The following is a 21380-nucleotide window of genomic DNA, read 5'->3' as shown; positions in this document are numbered from 1 at the left end:
CCTGACTCCTCCCCCAGACCCTGGGGCACTGGGCCCTTGGCTGCTGTCCTGCTCCGAGAGCCCCTCCTGCCTTCCCCGCCTCCAGCTAGGAACACACGGTGACCATCCCTTTCAAGCACGGGAGACACTCTCCAGGGTAGACCAGAAGCCATAAAACAAGACGATAAATTCAAACGGGTTAAAATCAAACAAAATATGTTCTTTGACCACAGTGGAATCGAATTAGAAATCAGTAGTGGAAGAAAAATTGGGAAATTCACAAATAAGTGAAGTTAGACAATGCAGTCCTAGATAACCAACAGATCAAAGAGAAAGGGAATTAGAAAACACTTGGAGAGGAATGAACATGAAAATACAACTTATGCAGACTGATGGGATGAAGCTAGTGTCGTGCTCACGGAAGTTTTACACCTGCAAGTGCTCTCCAGTCAGTAACCTAACCTCTCCACTTTGAGAAACGAGAAAAGGAGAGCAAATTAAGCCCAAAGTAGGTAGAAGGCAAGGCAGGCAGAAGGAAAGACATACTAAAGATTAGAAAGGAAATAAATGAAATCTTGAAAAATAGAGAAAATCAGCAAAATTGAAAATTGTTTCTTGGAAAAGATCAAAAAAATTGGCAAATCACTAGCTAGACTGACCAAGAAAAAACAGCGAAGACTCGAAGTACTGAAATCAGGAATGAAAGAGGGGTATCACTAACCAATCTATAGCAAAGGATTTTAAGGAATACTGTCAACAGCTGTCCACCAACAAATCAGACATGAAATGAAATTCCTAGAAAGACACAAATTACTGAAGCCGACTGAAGGGGAAATAGTCTGGATCCATCTATAATAAAAAAGAGACTTAATTAGTCATTTAAAACTCCCCACAAAGAAAAGCCCAGGTCCAGATGGCTTCACTAGTGTATTTTACCAAACATTCAAAAAAGAATTAATACCAATTCTTCACAAACTCTTTCCAAGAGGCCGGCATTACCCCTGATGCCAAAACCAAAGACCTCATAAGAAAACTACAGACCAAAATCCTTCATGAATACAGACACAAAAACCTCAACAAAATACTAGCAAGCTAAATCCAACAACATATAAAAAGGATTACACACCACGATCAAGTGGGATTATCCCAGGAATGGGAGGCTGGTTTACCACCCCAAAATCAATCGACGTAATGTACCATCTTCACGGGATAAAGAACAAAATCCAAATGATCATCTCAATAGATGCAGAAAAAGTATCTGACAAAATCCAACACTTGTTCATGATAAAAACTCCAAGTAAACTAGGGCTAAAAGGGAAATTCCTCAACCTGATAAAGGACATGAACAAAATCTCACAGCTGACATCCTTAATGGTGAGGGTCTAAATGTCCCACGCTAAGATCAGGAACAAGACAGGACTGTCCACTCTGCTACTTCTACTCAACATTGTACTGGAGGTCCCGGCCAGAGCAATTAGGCAAGAAAAAATAAAAGGCATCCAGACTGGAAAAGGGGAAGTAAAACCATCTCTATTTGCAGATGATGTGATCTTACATACAGAAAATCCTAAGGAACCCACTGAAAAACTATTACAACTAATAAAATAGTTCAAGAAGGTTGCAGGATATAGGGTCAGTATACAACAAACAAAAAATTTTTGTATTTCTATACGCTTGCCATGGACAATCAATGAAATTAAGAAAATAATTCTAGTTACATCATCAAAAAGAATTTTTAAATGCTTACCATAAATTTAACAAAAGAAGCACAAACTTGTACTGAAAAACTAGAAAATATCTTTGAAAGAAGTTAAAGACCTAAATAAATGGAAAGACCTCTCATGTTTACGAAATGAAGACTCCCTATTGCTAAGATGACTGTACCCCCCAAATCAATCTACCGATTAGACAGAGTCTACCGAAATCTCGGCTGGCTTCTTGGCGGAAGCTGACAAACTGATTCTAACATTCATACAGAAATGCAAGGCACCCAGAATATTCAAAACAATCTTGAAAAAGGAGAACAAAGCTAGAGGATTCACACTTCCTGATTTCAAAACTTACTACAAAGCTGATGTACTCAAGACAGTGTGGTATAGCATAAGGATAGAAATACAGATCAATGGAATAGAACTGAGAGTCCAGAAATAAACCCTGACGTTTATGGTCAGTTGATTTTTCACAAGGATGCCAAGGCAATTCGATCGGGAAAAGAATAATCTTCAACAAATGGTGCTGGGACACCCGAAGAGCCTCCTGCAAAAGCACGAAGTTGGACCCCTTCCTCACGCCACACACAAAGCTTCATCAGAATGAACCACAGACCTAAGTACGAGACCAAAAACTATACTATTCTGAGAAGAAAACAGAAGAGTAACTCGTTATGACCTGGGTTAGGAAACGCCTTCTTAAATATGACACTAAGAACGCAAGGGACAAAAGAAAAACTACATAAGCTGTATTTCATCAAAATTAAGAACTTTCGTGCTGCCAACGATATCATTAAAAAAGTGAAAAGACAACCCACGGAAGGGGAGAAAATGTTTACAAATCATAAATCTGAGAAGGGACTTGTAGCCAGAATGTACGGAGAATTCTTATAACTCAATAAAAACACAAATAGCTCAATTTAAAACCGAGCAAAATATCTGGATAGACATTTCTCCAAAGAAGATATACAAATGGCTAAATCTGCACATGAAAAGATGTTCAGCGCCAGTAGTCATTAGGGAAATGCAACTCAGATCTTTGAGATACCACTTCACACCCACCCGGATGGCTAGCGTCAAAAAGAGAACTACACGTGCTCACGAGGATGGAGAAACGAGAACCTCGTCCGCCGCGGGCGGAGGTGTGAAATGGTGCGGCCACTTTGGAAAAGCCTTCGCAGATCTTCAAAACATGAAACGTGGAGCTACCACATGGCCCGGCAATCCCACTCCTAGATATTTACCCGTGAGACATGAAAACATCTGTCTAAAAACTTGCACACACATTTTCAGAGCAGCATTATTCATAATAGCCCGAAAGTCGAACAACGCAAATGTCCATCAACAGATGAACGGGTAAAGAAAAAGGAGTGTATCCATGTAATGGAATATCGTTCAGAATAAGAAGTAATGAAGTACTGACGACTTCCTAAAACATGGATGGTCCTTGAAAACATGCCAGTCACAAAAGACCACCATTGTACGAGTCCATCACGTGAAAAGTCCAGATGAGGTAAAGCTACACAGACAGGAAGTAGATTAGTGGCTGCCGGAAGGTGGGGATGCGGTGAGAAAATGGGCTAATGGGTATAGGGTTTCCTTGGGGGGGAGATAAAAAGGTTCTAAAATTAGACTGCAGTGATGGTTGCAGAACCCTCTGAAAATACTAAAAGCATTGTACACTTTAAGTGGTTGGGTGGTATGGTATGTGAATATATCTCAGTAAAGCTGTTTTTTTTTTAAAACAAAACAACAACAAAAAACAAGGCAACATGTCTCATTATTTCCCTCCATACGGTACGCAAACGCTTGGCTCCAGTCTCAAGGTTTTCTGCTGTCCACCTGCTTTTTCTGCTTGGTCTTCCCTTGCAATGTCACTCCATCTTTGCCCTAAACCCCTCACCCCGTCGCTGAGCAGATGTGCCAATCCCACTGCTTTTACGGGGAAAAAAAAAAAAATTATAACAGCAAAGCTGCCACTTAGGGAGCATTTACGGTGTGTGAGGGGCCCACGCCATCTCCTCCCGCCCCGTGTGGTACAGACACCACTGCCTGGGAGCAACTGTGATTAGCACCCTCACAGCCGGGTGCCCTCTGAGGCCCAGGGGCAGTACGTGGGCCACTCAAGTTTACACAGGTGGAAACGATGAGCTATTCATCACCTGGGTCTGTCTAGTAGTGCCCCGACCCCGAGAAGCCACTGTGCGCATCTCTCCCCGCTCTGCGTTCGGCGATGCCACGTGGGTGGGTGGGAGGGAGCGGACGGTGAGGGCATTTATACAGGGGAAACTGGCCAGCGCCGGGGATCAGGCTTCCCCCGGGGACAGCTGGTTGTTACACAGCACCCCATGGGGTCTGCACAGCTCCTGAGCCCCGGAGGCTGCTGTTCACCCCTCTCCAGACACCATTACTCTTTAATGGAGCCCCCTTCACCCATCAGACATGTGGTACCTTCGCTTACACTGCTGGGGTTGCAGATCAAACCCCAAAACAGCTTCCTGGGCTGACTCTCGTCTAGCCAGGCTGGGGAAGTTGCCAAGGCTGAGAACAAGTGCATGTTTCGTGCTTTGGGACTGTCGAGGTGCCTTTGCGCGGGTGGGATGCAGCCACGAAGCCAAGTTGGCATCCCCTCCCAGCGCCCACATCCTCAAGGGCCTGAACATCCCGCAGGCCTTGGAAGCCACCGTGCGGAGGTGCCAGACGGGTCCCCGTTTGCTCCCCGGAGAGGCAGCCCCCAGGGACTCCCGGGCTTTCAGACGCACATGCCTCCCCTTCCATTTCAGAAGCCCCCTCCTCCAATGCCTTTACTAGAGCAAACTTTGGAGGAAAGCGTGCTTCCTCCCCTTCAGGACCGGGTGCAGAACTAGTCACGATAAAAATGCGGGCCTGTTCAAAATGTATTAAGAGTTTCCAGGCAGCAACAGCAGAGCTTTGCTTCTAAGCAGGGGGCCCCACGTGACTGCAGGGGTCCCAAGCCCAGGAAGCTTCCCAGGCCAGCCATCCCTGGGGACCCCCAGGCTGAGGTCTTGGCCCCCTCTCAAACAGATACCGAAGGGACTTCTTTCCCTCCCCAGTCGGCCACGTGCACGGGGACACAGCACGTTCTGCTGGGTTCACAAAACAGCTGGGCGGCTCAGAGGGGAAGCTGGCATAGTCTTTTCTGCAGAAGCTGCCTGTGAGAACTTCCCTGTGTGATGCAGACTCAGAGGGACTCACCTCAACCCCAACAGAAATGAGGAGCCGGGAATGGAAGGAAGGGGCCAGGAGCGACCTGAGAATCGGAGCAGCTCCAAGAGGCTCAGAGAGGTGAAGCCCTGGCCCGAGGCCACACAGCCAGACCCAGGCCTGGCTTCAGCCCCACTCCTTGAGCAGGCCTCACCGCTGCCAAAGTCTTGGTACAGACGGGAGGGGAGGGCAGAGGAGAACATCACCGATTCCTCCACGAAACTGAGCCGGCCAAAAACGGGGGTGGGGATAGCCGGCAGAGAGGGCCAGCCCACGGAGACACCCGCCTTTCTATCCCATCAGGGATGGGGCGTCCTACCACGTCGTGGTGGGGCGGGAAGTCGAAGGTGTACTCGTGGCCCAGCAGCCTGCCGTAGACGTAGTCCTCGTGCGCCCGCTGCCTGTAGGCCCCGTAGTAGTCGTAAGGGAGCACCTGGGGCAGAAGAGGGGTCGTCACCGGTCCCGCCCCCTCCTCCCCCCTCCACGCACAGCGTGGCCCGGTGCCCGCGGCCTGGCCAGCCCTGAGCCGGGTCCTGCGGAAACAAAGGTCCACAGGGCAGAGCTGGTCCTGCCCTCTCCGAGCCCCGCTCTCGAGGGGCAACGCGCTGTGGACGAGGCCGGGGTGGAGGCGGGGCTCGGGCATGCCCTCCACGTTGCACAGGTGACACCATAATCTCCATGGCGGTGGGAGCGCTGGGGCCCTGGAGGGTGGAGAAGGAATGGGGTGTGCTCGGGTAGGGAGGGACGGCGAGGGATGGGGCTGAACGGGAAACAGAGGCGGGTTGACTGGGACCTTGGGGGCCACGCCAGGGCTTCCGATTCAGCACCAAGGCGCTGGGATAAGGCCCAGGGATCAGCTTGCGGAAGGAGAGGGAGGGGGAGTCGGGGCTGGGGTGGCCGCAGCGGTAGCTCCAGGTGCTGTTGCCATGGTGATCCGGGACCAGGTCCTGCTCGGGGTCAAGCCCTGCACAAAGGGCCTCGCGCTTCTGGGAAGGGAGATCCTCTCTACAGATGAGGAAACCGAGGCACCGAGAGACTGAAACTTGCCTCAGGTCACAGGAGAGTCCTGAGCGCCTGGCGTGAGCCCAGGTGGTGGGCCCCAGAGGCTGGCCCTCAGCCATCACTCGCCTTGGCTTCTCCTGCACTCGGTCAGCCGCTCTCAGAGAGGCCCAGGACCCAACACCCCGCACCTGGTCCTGTTCCTGTGGATGGGGCCCCTCCTCCTCCCCCAGCCCTCCCTCCTAACTCTGCAGCCACTCCTGGAAAGGTGTGAACAAGCCCGCCAGTTCCCGCCTACCAGCACGGCCAGCCCTGCCCAGTCTCTTGTCACTGGTGAGAGCCGAGTGTGAGATTCTGACTGCGTCAGGCCTCTTTGCTCCCCCAAGCACACCCCCTACCCCACCCCACTCCAGCTCAACCTCTGGCGTCCAGGGAGGGGCCTTTACAGGAATCTCTGTAGGAAGTCATCTCCCTGGCCCGCCAGGTGGCTCCCCCTGGCACCTGAGTCCCCTGCAGGAACATCCCAGCCCGCCGTAGCCTGGCCAGGGGTCAGGGGTTTGGGGACGTCTCGTCACCCAGTGCCCTGGACTCCCAGGATGGCTCCCGGGTGGGGATTGCACAGCCTGCCCATCTCGGGACCAGGGGTATGTCGCCGATTCCTGCTCTGGTCTCATCGCCTTGCCCGCAGATTCCGGGGGAGAGGGGCTTCCAGGGCGGACCAGGCTGGCTGCAGTGGGTTCTGCAGAGACCTGCTCAAGGAGGGGTCTACCTAGGCACCTCCTCTCTGCTGACCCCAGAGAAGCAGGGGCAGAAGCCATCAGGAACTCTGGCCTCCATCCACCTCACCTAACATGCCCTGGAACTTGCCTTGGCACATAGCTGCTACGGAGATGGGAGATGGGTCGCACTGGAAGGGGACTGGTGAAACATAGCAACGGGAAAGGGGTTTTAATTTGTACAAATCTGGATCAAGTACTATCCCCCTGGTTGTATGAAAGCATCCCCTCAGCATCACATCACCTGCTCCAGAGACCGCAGGCTGAGGGTCTCCCAAGCAGGACGGTTTTGACTCTTCTCTGAGGACCCGGGTCCCTGAGAGGCACTGGGTGGGGGCTGGGCAGCCTCCAGGAGGGCACCCAGAGGCCAGGACGCTGTGGAATACCCGCTTACAAGCTAACACACAGAATGCATAATTTTGTGCTAAAATCCTCCTACTAACATTCACAGTTGCAGTTGCCAAAAATATATGAACAAAATTACGAGAAGATACTCTAATTTCTCCCGTCAACTTGGGGAGTCTTGTGTGCAGCCTCCACCCTGTGGAACACCAGCTCTCCTGGCCCCTGGCCCATTTGGACCGTGGAAGGCCGGGCACCATGCGCGGTGAGGGATGCCTGTGGGGACATCCCACGACCTCAGGTGGACCGGCCGGGGCTCGGCTTCTCCAAAGGCCAGGTGACTCACCCGCCCCACGGCACTAAGGACAGGGAGACACACAGCCATCTCCGGTGGGGAGGACGTAGGCGGGACGGTGGGCAGGGGCTGGGCGCAGGCCGGGCTGGGGGCATGGCCGCTGGGTGCCGGGGAGCCACTCACCGGAGCCGCGCCGTGGGGACTGAACCATCCCGGCCTCTCCCAGCCGTGCCGCTCCTGGAACACGCAGCCTCGTGCGAGGAGTTCCTGGTTGTGGAGGGAGAAGAGGCCCACTCAGGCCTGGCCAGACGCGCAGAGCAGGGCAGGGAGGGGAGAATCCACCACCCGGCACTGCAGTAGGCAGCGGGCAAAGAGGTCCCGGTACTCGGAACCAGGACCCAAGCCCAGGCTCTGACTCCAACTGTGCGGCCCTCCCAGCACCCACACTGCCCGCCTCAAGAATCCTCCGTCTGCAGAATTACCTTCTCTTATGGACCAAATTGCACCCGGAAATTCCTATGCTGAAGCCCTAACCCCCAGTGTGACTGTATTTGGAGACGGGGCCTGTGAGGAAGGAATCAGGGTGAAATGAGGCCCTAAGGGTGGGGTCCGAAGCCTTATTAGGAGAGGAGAAGCCACCAGGGCTGTCCCTCTGCCAGGAGCAGACACAGCGGGAAGGCGGCTGCCCTCACCAGGAACCGGTCAGCGGGCACCTGGATCCTGACCGCCCAGCCTCCAGAACTGTGAGAGATGAATTTGAGCCCCCCAGCCTGTGGTGTCTGTTACGGCAGCCCGAGCAGTCTGGGACACCCAGTGACCCAGCGATGGCACAGCTAAGTGTACACCCAGGAGAAATGACACCAGGGACGCAAACAAGCCTGTGCACACATGCGTTCACAACCACTCAGAGGTGGGGATGGCCCAGGTGCCCATCAACTGACGAATGGATGACCAGTGTGGTCCATCCATATGATGGGATGAAGGAAGCACATTCTGACACCTGTTACATCATAGATGAGCCTCAGAAGCAAACTAAGGAAAAGGAGCCCGGTCACCAAGGGTCACACAGTGTACGATTCCATTTATGTGAAAAGACCAGGACAGGCAAATCCAGAGAGACAGAAAGTATAGATCAGTAGTTTTTCTAGCCTGGGGGGGTGGGGGCAACATGGGGAGTTATTGCTCAATGGGTACGAGGTTTCCTCTTGCAGTGACGAAAAGATTCTGGAACTGGATAGTGGTGATGGTTACACAGCTCCGTGAATGTACTTAATCCCCCTGCGTTGTATACTTTAGAATGGTTAAAATGGCAAGTCGTATGCTATGTGTACTTTACCACAATAAAAAATTATAGCAGACACAATAAAGTAATATGGCGGCAGATTTCTTTGAAAATAAATTTAGCCTGGGGGGAAGAAAGAATCTCCGCTCTAAGGTTTGGAAGGGCCCTGTGCCTGGGGCCGACCCAGCCCAGCGCCCAGGAGGAGTGGGCTTCGGAAGCTGAGCGTGGCCAGGCATTCAAGTGCCAGGACCGATGGGCGCCAGAGGCCAAGACGGCCCGAGTCTCCCCCTCCCCGTGGGCCACCATCTCGAGGGGGAGGGCGCTCCAGGTCACATGCCAACTGGTAACCCCCGGATGCGTCCTCCCTGGACGTCCAAGGGGGTGGCAACCAAGGACACAAAGCCCACTCCCCTCCAGTGAGCACGGAGACACCTCCACCAGAGACGCATCACCCTTCCCGGGAGGGAAAATGGAGAGCAGGCTCCTTTATTTAACAAAACACACGCCAACCGTCAACGGCTGGGAAGTGTCACCAGGAGGGTGCTGACGAGGAAGTGAAGTGTGGGTGAATGCAGATTCCTCCCCGGGGGCAGGGCTGCTGCACCCGCCAAGCCCCCTCCAGGCAGAGCCGTGCACATGTGAGCAACGTGTCTGAGCCCATCTTCCACCTGAGAGTCATCGAGCAAGCCCTGCCCTCCTTGGGGGGCTGCTGCACTGCAGGGACGGTGCAGGCCCGGGGACAGGCTGCGGGAACCCGAGCCCATGTGGGGCCCAAGATTCCCAGCTGGCCCTCTAGGCCAGGCTGGAGGACAGGGCAGCCCGGGAGCCAAGGATGTCTCTGTCCTGGGGAGGTGCCGTGGGCACCAGCTCCCTCTGGGGTCCAGGCGCTGGAGCCCCAGATGAAGGAGGCTTCTTCTGCTTAAACGTTACCTGCTCACTGCACCCTGCTCACCTGCCTCCCGCCCCAGCCACCCAGTCAACGAACATTCCCTGAGCACCTACCCAGAGTCAGGCTCTGCGCTCAGAGTGACTGGGGCCCAGCCCCCGTTGCCAGGGTCCTCGTAGACAGGCAAGGAAGGGGGGACAGAGGTGGACTTGGGGTTGTGGGGGTGGGTAATGGGAGCACAGGGAAGGCACCTGGGTTGTCAGGGGCCTGGGAGAGTGCCCAGGGGCAGGCCCCAGGAAAGGGCACCTGACGATGGGTTTCATCATGTAAGTAGAAGCTTGCCGGGGAGGAAAGACATCCAAGCAGGCGCCACAAGCAGGAGCACGTCTTCTTAGCACGCCACTGCCTGGTCCTGCCCTCCTGATGGGTGACTGCACGCACCTGCTGGTGCACCTGGCCCTCACGACCCCCCACTGTGCTCCAAGCACATTCCCTCGGTAAGTGTCCAGGGAGCAAAGGAGCCAACGCCTGCCCTGCAGCTGGGGGCAGGGGGGCGCTGCATGCACTCTGTCACCCCACACCTGGGGCTCCCCGAGAGCGCCGGCACAGAGCAGGCACTGCCGGGGGGGGGGGGGCGTGGCACCTCGTGCAGGGGGTCTGTCCTCATGTTGCGTCCAGCCAGGGGCTCGTCGTGGGGGAAGACGACCGAGTAATTCTTGGAGTAGGACTCGTGGCTGCGCTCTCGAATCCAGCGGCCGTGGGCCGTGAGCGAGTGATGGAAGCGCCTGTCGTGGATGGAGTGGCCCGTCACTGCCTTGGGGACCCTTGTCCCCTCTACGGGAGTTCTCCCTATGGTTCAGGCCTCAGGGGGGCTCCTGGCTCTCCGTTATCCCACCAAGGGGCCTTGGGCAGCCCGCAAATCTTGGGGAGCTCAGCGTCCTCGCCTGCAGCCCCCTACAGCTGACGGGCGCAGGGAGCGGACACCGCAGGCTCAGGGCCTCAGGCTGGGGACGTGCGTGGGGTGAGCCGTGCTCCTTGCCCCTGACCTGGGCCCCGGGCCGGACAGGCCCCGATGATCTCGTGAAAGCTAACGTGAGGGATCTTCGGAGTTTAGGGTTAGCAGATGTGATGGAGCGCCCCTTTCCCCTCGGTGCCCCTCAGCGGAGGCCAGGGGTGAAGGTGATGGCCTCTCGGGTCAGACCCCCAGGGGGCGCGAAGGAGCGGGAGAAGTCCCAGCTGTGTTGGGGGCCCCGCTCACAGGGATGGCGTGGCCGCGATCCCTGCACGTTTGTCCCCTGGCAGCTGGGGGGACACCAGGTGCAGCCACTCCACCCATGGTGGTGTCCAACTCTGCCCGCGGGTCCCACGCGATTTCCTGCTGAGCTGAGAGGCCCCTCCCCCAGCCTCCACAAAGGGAGGACAGCCAGGGCCAACCAGCAGCCCTTCCATCTGGTCCCCAGAGTGGCCACAGCTGCTGGGCTGCGTTACACGCTGCGCCACGCAGCCCCTCCCAGGAACAGCCCACCTCTCAGGCGCCCAGCTCACTGCGGCCCCCGCCTGCCCACTCCTTCACTCCCCACCTCCCCCCAGCTGTGTCCCCATCAGTGCTGCCGTCCTCAGGGGCCTGGCCTGAGCCTCGGCAGGGCTACCCAGCGTGCCGCTCTGACCTGGGCAGGGGCTGGTGCTGCAGATGTGGGAATTAGCATGACAGATATTATTCGTAGTGACTGCCATCGTGGAAGGAGCCCTTTTCCAGGGCAGGCCCAGGGCTGAGGGCCACCTGCAAGAACCCCTCGTGCAGTCCTCAGAGTGGCCTCAGGTGTGGGGCTCCTGGTTTGACTCATTCCACGTGACAGGAACCTGCTGCACTGAGCCAGGAGCTTCCAGAAAGAAGGGGGGCCATGAAGAACCGCCAGGGGCCTGGGGAGGGGTCCCAGCGGCGGCACGTGGGGCTGCAGGAGCAGGCTGGCGAGGGGCTGAGCCAGGGCGGGAGGAGGCCAGGAGACTCACCCTCCTTGGCAGCAGGAGCCCAGTGGCTCCTGGGATGGGACGTGGTCACCCACCCAGCCTCGCTGAGAGTGGGGCTCCTGGGGGGCTCTCAAGGGGGGAGGTGGAGCCTCAGTTGTCCTCTCAGACCCCCTGGGTGGCAGGGACCAGGGAGGGGGATGGGCCTGAGGCAGGGCTGGGTGATCCCTGCACAGGCACATCCGACCCCTCTAGACAGGCCCCCACCAGCCCCTCTGCTCGCCCCTGTGCACACCTGTGGGTGTCAGGGGCGGGGGCACTCAGCTCAGCCCAAGCACGACAGGGGTCAGCAGTGGAAGGAGCACTCCCCGTGGCCCACAAGGACCTGGCTGCTGTTTTCCACCTGCATACAAGCGGGCAGAGGGGCCTGCAGCCGGGGTCCGGCGTCCAGCCACCCTCCTGACATAACAAAGAGCGACTTCTCCTTCTTCCCTGGTTGCCAGGACCCCAAGAGCTTTCTTTAAAAACAACGGCCCGTGCTCTGGGCCCCACCTATGCCAGGCCCTGGGGGAGGCGACGCATCCCTACCATGAGCCTCAAATAACTCCACTGAGAAGGTGGATCATTGTTCCCATTTCACAGATGGAGAAACCCAGGTCAGAGAGGAGGAAGAACTGGCTAATTGGTGGGGAGCCGGGACAGCTGAGAACCTGTTGGGGTGTCCAAAGGGGGTGCCACCGCCACCATCCGTGAGGCAGCTGCTGTGGCCTGGAGGGCACCTGGTGCCAGGCCAGCCCCGGGAGCCTCACATGCAGGCCAGGGTCCAGACACGCCCTGGACCCGGCCCTGGGCCCCGATCGCCTTCTCAGGTACCTCTCTCCCCAAGCCCGTCCTCTGCGTGTAAGACGAGGAGGTGACATGGGTCAGAGTTCTGCTCTGACCTCCTGAGTGTCTAAGCAGGGGCACAAGGCTGGCGCTCCCTCGTCCGGGTTTTTTGGTGACTCCCTGACGCAGTGCCCTCGTTTCCTGGCTCTGCCTCTCTTGTGGCGCCTGGGTCTCCATGCCCCGCTCAGGCCAGGGAAGCAGAACATCCCATCAGTGCTGAGAGGCCCCGGGTGCCGGTGCCACAGCTGGTCCGGTGGTGGCAGCCGTCCAGTATGTGAGTGGGGATGGGGGCGGGGGGGGTGGGTGCTGGGTGGACACGGACGCCCCACATCAGTGACCGCTCAGGCCCGATGCCATGAGCCGGTCATCTCCTGGGTGCATTGCCTGGACCAGAAAGGCGGGTGGCCCAGATCACAGCCCTGACCCCTACCCACTGGGCCCCAGCACTCAGGGGCTCCCTCCCTGGGCTCTCTGCCTTCCAACCTGTGACGCAAGGCCCCAGCCAGGCCGGGGCAGAGGCAGGAGCTCTGCCTTCCACCCACAAACCCGCCCACAAGAGGCTCCCTCTAATGTCACACTTGTGAGAAGAGGTGGCTGAGGAGGGAGGCTCAGACCCATGCCAGGGGCCTCCACCAGCCCTGGAGGTGAGAGGCCACTCGGCGAGGTCGAAGATACGCCCTGGTCCATCCTATGCCAGTGCTGAGGCCTCACCCCGCGAGGGAAGCCGGACGGCAGACAGCCCTGCAGGGCTGGAGCTGGGTCCCTGCCCACTCTGGCTCGCACGCGGGGTGACTTCAGACAAGATGCCTCTTGCGACGGCGCCTCTGTTTTGCTGTTTGTAGCGGGAGGGGCTTGGACTGGCGCATCCCTGAGGCCCCGTGCAGCTTTATCATTTCTGGAACATTCCTCTCTTGGGAGAGCACGTGGGCACAGACCCAGACAGACTCCAGGGTGGCGCCAGAGTGGACCATGCTGTGCCAGGCGCCATGGGGCGGCAGTGGGGGGGAACCTCAGGGTATGTCTGTCTGTCTCTGTGGGGGCCAGACATCCCCCCCAGTGGACACAAGGTCCCCAGCGGGCCAGGCAGGGACGAGGTGAGCAGAGGAGCTGGGGTGTGCTGAGCTGAACCAGCGGCACCTCCAGCCCTGCCACCTCCAGCCCTGCTGGGCAGCTGGGATCTCCCCAGTCACGGCGGAGCGGGCCGAACACCCACAGAGGCCCCTCCAAGCCACTGCCTCGACTGCCACCTGCAGGGCTCGGGGCGCAGAACTGCCACCTGGGGGCCAGATCCCAGCCCCACGGATTGCCACCCTCCGGACCCGGCCTGGGGGCACCCGCATCCCTGTCCTGACTCATAGAGGTCAGTGGGCAACCAGGACGCCTCCCAACTCTGATATCAGCGCCCCCTGGGCTCAGCTCGGCTTTGTTTAGTGTTTCCGTGTGCAGACCTGATGCCGAGCGTTTTACCTACACAAACACGCTCACTGCTGCCGGCGACATTTACAGCATATACATCACACCCCAGGTTACAGAGAGGAAAGTGCTCGGCACAGGGTCTGACTGATTCCAGACACCCTGTGAGTGAGGGATGGATGCAGCTGACATGTCGCTCAGGGCTGCCTGTCTCCCAGACCCGCACATGTCCTAACAATGACCACCAATTCAGCCCCATTTCCTGGGCAGACTGTGCAGTCCCTCCGGCTCCCCGGGCCTCAGTCTCCCCATCTGCAAAGTGGGACGATAAGATCCCACTGCTGTTCCCAGAGCTGTCAGGCGGGTCAGGCAGGACACTGGGACAAGAGGTCCTGGAAACTGTAGAGGGCCGAGGATCTGCCAAACCCAGGGACCCTGCAGCACCGCCCCCACTGGCAGGCTTCTTCCCTTACTGCCACCTCTTCCAAGAAACCCTCTGGATTTCAGGGAAGGCTCCTTTCTAAATAGCCCTGGATATTTACCCCACCCCACCCCACCTCATCCTAGGGCAGCCACCTCCTGCCCACGGGTCCCAGCGGGCACTTGCCTGATGTCATAGCTGTGCATGTCCTTCTCCGGGCGCCCGTGGATGATCCAGTGGGCCAGCTCCTGCCCACAGCCACCTCCCAGCATCATTCCTGGCAGGAGCAGAGCCACAGGTCTGCAATCCACCCCCAGGGCCCTGCACCTCAGTTCTGTGCCCCTCCCACCTCTATGGGCAGCAGCAGCCCCTAAGCCCTGGATCTCACACCTGGGGTGCCACACACCTCCTAACGGGACCTCACCCCCTCCCGGCAGGCTTGTCCCATCTCCACCCCTGTCAGGGCTGCAGTGCTGCCAGGCCCAGCACCCCAACCCGGGGTGGGGTGGGGGGGCTCTGAGAACTGAAGGAGAGGCCCAGTTGGCTGTCTTCACTTGCAGGGATGCCAGGGAGTCGGGGACGCACTGCTGCCCACACTCACCTGCACTGTTGAAGCCGCAGCCCAGGAAGAACCCACGGAGCTCGGGTGCCTCCCCCATCAGGGGCTTGTGGTCCGGTGTGAATGACTCTGAAAGGGAGGGGTAGGCCTGAAGCTCCCTCCCGGCCACATGCTCCTGGGCGGTGTCTCCCAAGAGGGCAGTAATTGAGGTGGGGGTGTGTAGGTGCCTCCTTCATCCAGACCCTCCCTATCCTCAAGACCCAGCTCAACGCTGCTTCCTCCAGGAAGCCTCCGTGATTGCTCCTGCCACATTCCCCTGAGTTCCTCAGCATTTACGACCTGAACTGGGTTCTGCCTTGGGGGGGGTCCTGGTGTGTCTCACGACTATCACCATTCTCCTGCTGGTGAGGGGCCGCTCCCTGAGCCCCCATCACTGCACGGGGCTCCCGGTCACTGTACCATCTTCCTGCTGTGTCACTGCAGGGCACTCTTGCCCTCTGGACCACGAGTACCTTGAGGGCAGGGGCTGGGCTTTGCTCACTGTGTGCGGTGTCTTGAGGCCTAGCACAGGGCCCAGCAAACAGCAGGTGCTTGCTAAATGTTCACTGAGTGAATGAAGGATCATAAGTTCTTTGGGAGAGGAGACCAAGTCTCTCGCTTCTGTCTGCTGTCAGTGTGCCAAGAGCAGAGGCCAGGATCGGAGGGAGAGGGATCCTCGGGCATAATGATAAACAGCTGGACTTTGCAGCCACAGTCCTGGGTTCAAACCCTGCTTTACCCCTTCCCAGCTGTGTGACCTTGGCTAAGGCCGCCTTGATTTCCTCATCTGTAAAATCTGGATCAGGGTATTTACTTCACGGGGCTGTGAGTTAGTCGGTCTGCAAATATTTGCAGCCCACCTGTTTGTGCCCAGAACTCGGCCACGGGAGGTGGCTCCGAACAAGACAAGCCCCACCCCTCGGGGAGCCGACGGGAGAGTGAGAGGGACAGAGAGTAAATGGGTAAATAAGGGGAAAAGGGAATGCCTGGGGAGAAAACACAGTGGGATTCTGGGTCTGGAGTGACCGGAGGGCTGGCTGCTCCTAACCGCCCCCCTGGCGCCATCATAACCCCGGGTCACAGAGGAGGACGCTGCACAGCCAGGAGCTGGGGCCACTGGTCAGGGCTGCCTGGCTCCCAGCCGGGCCCTCAGCCGCCGTGTGCACTGGTCACAAGCGCTGTCTTTCTCCCTGCTGGTGACCGGTGACCCCGGTCTCCGATCTTCAGCATCTGAGCTGAAGGAGGCCACCAGCCCTGGGAAGCTGGGGAGCCTCCCAAACAGCCACAGGGGAGGGTGGAAGAAGCAGGGCGGAGAGGAGGGCAGGGCCTAGGGTGAGTCCCTGGAGGCCACGGTGACGCTGGTGAGCCTCCGGGGGAGGCGTCAGGAGGGGCGAGAGCCCTGTGAGGAAGCGTCAGGGGCCTCTCTGGGGACTGTGTGGAGGTCGGGCTGCAAGAGGCAAGCCGGGGGTGGGGGGCAAGCGGGGGGCGGGGGCCGGGGCGCGGGGGGCGGCTCCCGCGACAGTGATGGGAGGATGCAGTTATGTTCCGGGATGACCCGGTGAGCACTTTGCGAGTGTTGTAAATGTTTCCACAACGTTCTGAGCAGCCTTACAGAAAGCCAGCAGGAGGGAAGTTTGGGGGTCAAGGTCGCCTGGATGTTTAACAAATGACTCGAGAGGATGCAGGATGCACGGGACAGGGGCCCCCACCTTGGCTCTGACCTCCCGACCTTGGAACGAGAGGTCTCCCCGCCCCCAGCTTCCCCGAAGTCAAGGGGGCCTGGGACTTCCCTGTTCTGCTCTGGAGGCCGAGGGTCATTGACCGGCCTGTCCTCCCTGGTGAGAAGTGCTGATGTCCCCACGGAACCTCCCTCGCAGCTGGGAAACCAGACTCCACATGCATCTCCCCCGCAGTAGTGCTTCCTGGGGGCCATGACCCCCAGTCCAATTAAAGCGAGAATGCTCCCCGTGCCCCTGGGATTGCTTCGGGCCTGGGTTTCTCACTGCCAGCCCCACGCAGCCGCGGGAAGCTGCCGGGGCAGTGAGCCCTCGGCCCTCACCCCGCACCCTGTGCCCCAAGACCCTGGGGTTGGCCGGGGGACCCCAGCTGCCTCTCCCCAGAAAGCTGTCCTCTCACCAAAGGCTCTTTCATGAGCTGAACAGATTAAAGCAGTCGGGGCTGGCGGCTGTGCAGACACCGTGTGTGCCGGAACCAAGAAGCCTGGACTCCCCGTCAGTCCGCAGGCTGGCGTCGGGACCCCTCCCCTCCCCTGGTCTGGCCTGCCCCTCACGCCCTGCTCGGCCTGTAGGAATGGCTGTGCCGGCTGGCCTGGGCCTTGCCCTGTAACCTAATGTGTGGCTTCCTCGTCTCACCCCACCTGTCACCCATTGCACAGATGCGGACACCGAGGCTCAAGGAACTCAGAGCCTCAGACACAAAGTTTCCTCTTTGGGCAACTGTATCTTTCAGAACCTCTCTCCATCCCTAGGTAGGCACATCCTACCCGTTTCTTGCCTTTCTTGATTAAAGCGATACCATCCGCGCAGGAAGGAGGGGGGATGCCCACACGATTCTGCTGGAACCAGCCTGGAGTGGCGTGTCTCGCCCGCCCGGAACCCTGGCCCTGCAGCCCCCCACGGCACCCTCTGGGTGGCCCACCCTGCTCCCACCACCCCTGTACCTCCCGCCCTCAGCCCCGCAGCTGAAACGTCTGGGCCCCAGGGCCAGCTTGGGCCCCTCTACGTCCAGAGGCCACCGTCTGCCAGGACCCCAGGCCAGCAGCCTCACCCCTGCACCCCAGTGCCGTCACACGGGAACGTGCTGCCCCCCTGTCCCGAGCCCACCCGCCTTGGGTTCCTGCTTTGGGAGCTCCGCCCAGCCTCCCACACAGGCTCCCCCGCTGTGCTCCCCACGTGCCCGGGCACGAGGCAGGCGCTCAGCTGTCAGAAGGAGCTGGGCGGATGCTGTGCGAGCTCCCCCACACCACGTCCCCGCTGACGTTGTCCCGGGCTTGAATCTTATTCTAGAACCTTCTCCATCTGCACACAGCCTTTGAGACACTCAGCGTGCCTGGGCCTCCCCCACCCTGGGGTCCCTGAGCTCCCTGGGCAACCCCAGGATGGCCCTCTCTCAGGCTCCGTCGTCGAGTGGTCACCTCTCCGTGCTGAGCTGTGAGTGACCCGTGCTGGGACAAGTCACATCAGTTTGAATGTCCAAAGTCTAGCCTGGCCGGCAGGCCCTGAACAATAAACTAGTGGCCTTGGCCAAACGCGTCAGTGCTGGGGGTCTGAGTCCGTCCCACCTGGTGTTCAATCCCCGTGGGCACCGGCCGGCCGGGCAGGGGCAGGGGCTGCACCGTGCATACCCAAGGGGGGCATCGGAAGTTGAGCCACTCTGTTCTCCCCCTTTCCCTCCAGCTTCCTGCAGCTCAGCTTTCCCAGGGGCCAGAGGGGAGGCACCGGCTTGGGTCTTTCCATGCTGTGTGGGCGTGCGGCCCTGCTGGCCTGCCTGCCGAGGGCAGAGGGCAAAGGGGGCGAGGCTGACCTGGAACGGGGGTCTCCGGGCCTGTGAGAATGGCATCAGGGAGGAGCTTGGCCCTGTTCTCCGTGCTCAGCCTCACCAGGTGCTGGGAGGGCACTCATCCCATCTTACGGATGAAAACACCAAGTTCCAGGGACAAGTCAAGTAGGGACTGAGCCCGGCGGGACCTCAGGAGGGACTCACGCGGGCGTGGGCGGGAGGAAGCCTGGCCATGTGCCCGTGGGCGGACTTCTGCCCTCACCGAGCTCACGCCCTTTGCCTGCAGAGAAGATCGAGCGCGGCACCCGAGGCCCAGGACGGAGGGACGGCCGGCGCGTGCCCGGTACAGGCCAGCCTCAGGGGGCAGCCCCCCCCCGCCGGCTCCAGGACCCCCACTCACCTGGGCCGCAGACTGTGGACTTAATCCCCGTTTTCTCCAGCACGGGGACCCGGTTGATGGCACCTTCAATGTGCTGGGTGAACACATCCCAGTCCAGGTCGAAGAGGCCAAAGGCAAACTTGTCTGACACCTGGGGAGGTGGGCAGGGAACCTGCCCTGTGACAGCGCCCCATGGGAGTGAGAGCCAGGCAGGGCCTGGCCAGCCTCTCGATTAGGTGGTGACAGCGCTGGGCTGGTCCCCGCAGTGTGTCTCCTCTCCCCCGACCCCTCAGCGGCCCATCTGCACCCCCTTCCAGCCCCGCCCCAGGCCCGCCTGCTCTGCCCGGTCGCCCTGCCTCCCGCCCTCCTTCACCCCATTCACCTAAGTCAGATCGGCCCTACGTGAGCGGACCCTGCCCACGTCTACCGCCAACCCACAGCCACGCTGACCTTCCTTTGGGTCTTCGGGAAAAGCAAGCCTGATCTGACCTCAGGGCCTTCACCTCCACCTGGGGCAGCTCCTCCCCCGCCTTCTGTCTGCTCGAAGTCAGCTCCTCAGGGAGCCCTGCCCGACCACAGTCCGAAGGACACCCTTCCACGCCAGTCTCGCTAGGCTTATCCTTAACCTGCTAACTTCACTCAGGGCACAGACCACAATCCCAAATTGCATTACTTCTTTGCTTATTTACTGTGTGTCTCCCCACCAGAATAGAGGCCTCTGGGGACAGGGACTCTTATCTTGGTCTCCCTCTTTCTCCCCAAAGTTAAACAGTATCTGGCTGAAAGGACTCATTTTGTTGTTCAATTTGTAGACTAAGTGCATGAGTACGGGAGCTGGGGTGGCCCGTACATGCTCGAGGGGGCTGGGGGTGCTGAGGGGGCCGCTGGCCCTGCATGAACCCCAGGAGCTGTGCCGGAGGGAGACACAGCTGCAACCACGGGGGGTGGGGGAGGGCATGGGACTGTTTGTTGATGGACAGAGGGCTTCAATGCTTTCATAATCTTCTAAAGTCATCATTTAACACTTTGCGGCCTCTGACGATTGATGTTTTGAGGCAAGCCCTCCACCTGCCCCGAGTCTGGATTTGCCTGTGTGTCAGGTTCTTCAGGGGTTGGATAAAATGGGTTTGACCTTGACCTTGTGGGATGGGGGACCTGCCACTTCTCAGGTAAGCCCCCAGGGTCGGGGGAGCTCCGGGGGGACAGTCTCCGGAAGAAGGCTCCTCCACGCTGAGACGCAGCCCCAACCCCTCCCTCGAGCCCTGGTGTCTCACCTCCTCCCAGAAGATGGGGTTGGTCTCGTAGCCGCCCACGGACAAGGCGTCCCCTTGGAGGCGGAGGTAGATGGAGGCGTCGTGGTCGCGGACGTTGGGCATGTTCTGCAAGGTGGAGCACAGAGGCCTCGGGGTCAGGGTCACAGACCCAAGCTGGGCCCACAGTGCCACCTCCTCGTGGTAGGACCCTGAGGACAGGGTGGACCTGGGGCCTCTGCGTCACACAGTGGACAAACCACCCCACTGAAACCCCATAAGATGGCAGCAAAGATGGAAGGATGGAGGGAGGGAAGAGAAAAGGATAACCCACAGAACACAGCAGACGGGGGATCTCAACCAACACCGGAGGTGCAGAGTGGATGGGGGAGGGCCAGTGCCTGAGCTCAGGGCTGGGAGAGGGGAGACAGTTTGCCAGCCTCTGTCCAGTCCCCTCCAATCTGCAAAGGCCGAGCCTAGGGCAACCCCAGGTCCCTCTGCAGGGGGCGGTGGGCCGAGTGTGTATGTGTGCATGCATGTGTGTGAGTGTGAGAGGGAGTACGTGCGTGTACGTGAACAGGAAGTTGGACTAGGGTCTCTTCAAAGCAATTGGACCCAGATACCTTCCATCCCCGCCGCATGCAGCCCAGGGCCTGGCCCTACCCTGCAGGGGCCCTGAGGTCTGTCTCTGGAGAAATGGGTCCCCAGGGGCTCCAGGCTCCGGGGAGGTGAGAAGCCGGCTGCCATCCCCCCTCGACAACAGATTGGAGAGTCTTCTGTGGAGACACTGAGTGGTCTGGGGAAGACTCCAGACGCTGACATGGAGATCCCTCACCAAAGAGAAGGGCATTTGACAGAAGGACTGGATAAGACCAAGGACATCTTCCAGATATTAGGCTAAAACAGATTAAGGCATGGAAATCAGGAAAGGGAAAAAAATAAGGAAATTAGAAATTCAATCCTGAAGGTCCGATGTCCACCTTACAGGGGTTCCAGGAAGAGAAAATGGAGTAGAGGGAAAGTCAAAGCAAAAATCCAAGATGATTTCTCCGACTGAAAATTGTGAATCTCAGTATTGAAGGGCCCACAAGTGACCAAGCCCTGTGACTGGACCAGGCCTGCACCAAGGCCACATCAGGATGGAACATCCGGTGAACAGGTGGGTCCTAAACAAAGAAACAGCATTCCTGGAGGCTGAAGACCTGAAGCAAAGTCCTCAAAATTCTGAAAGACGATTTTAAATACAGAATTCTCGACCCAGTCAATTCGTCAACCGACTGTAAGAAAGAATAAAGATTTTCTTCAGACATTCACGGACACAAAAACGTTTACTTTCCAGGTACCCTTCTCAGTAAGTGGCCAGAGACCATATGCCATGGATCCAGAGAGCAGGAGATCCAAACAGAAGATGGGTGAGGAAGGTCCCAGGGTAACAGCCGATCAGAGGCTGATGGAGA

General features: G+C 58.4%; 1 protein-coding gene across 1 annotated transcript in view; it reads right to left on the bottom strand.

Annotated features, from left to right (window-relative positions):
• The window catches only part of SARDH (sarcosine dehydrogenase), a 64029-nt gene that overhangs the window by 31372 nt on the left and 11277 nt on the right, over positions 1-21380 (bottom strand). Inside the window, exons 6-12 of the mRNA XM_065878451.1 lie at positions 19948-20052; positions 18695-18824; positions 14779-14865; positions 14364-14454; positions 10137-10278; positions 7509-7592; positions 5233-5346 (exon numbers count right to left, since the gene is read on the bottom strand). Of these exons, the coding sequence (XP_065734523.1) occupies positions 5233-5346; positions 7509-7592; positions 10137-10278; positions 14364-14454; positions 14779-14865; positions 18695-18824; positions 19948-20052 (753 nt within the window). The remainder of the gene's footprint in view (positions 1-5232; positions 5347-7508; positions 7593-10136; positions 10279-14363; positions 14455-14778; positions 14866-18694; positions 18825-19947; positions 20053-21380) is intronic.

Source organism: Phocoena phocoena, chromosome 6, assembly GCF_963924675.1.
Source record: "Phocoena phocoena chromosome 6, mPhoPho1.1, whole genome shotgun sequence".
In the NCBI taxonomy this organism is placed as follows: domain Eukaryota; kingdom Metazoa; phylum Chordata; class Mammalia; order Artiodactyla; family Phocoenidae; genus Phocoena; species Phocoena phocoena.
This window is presented reverse-complemented; position numbering and strand designations above follow the sequence as displayed.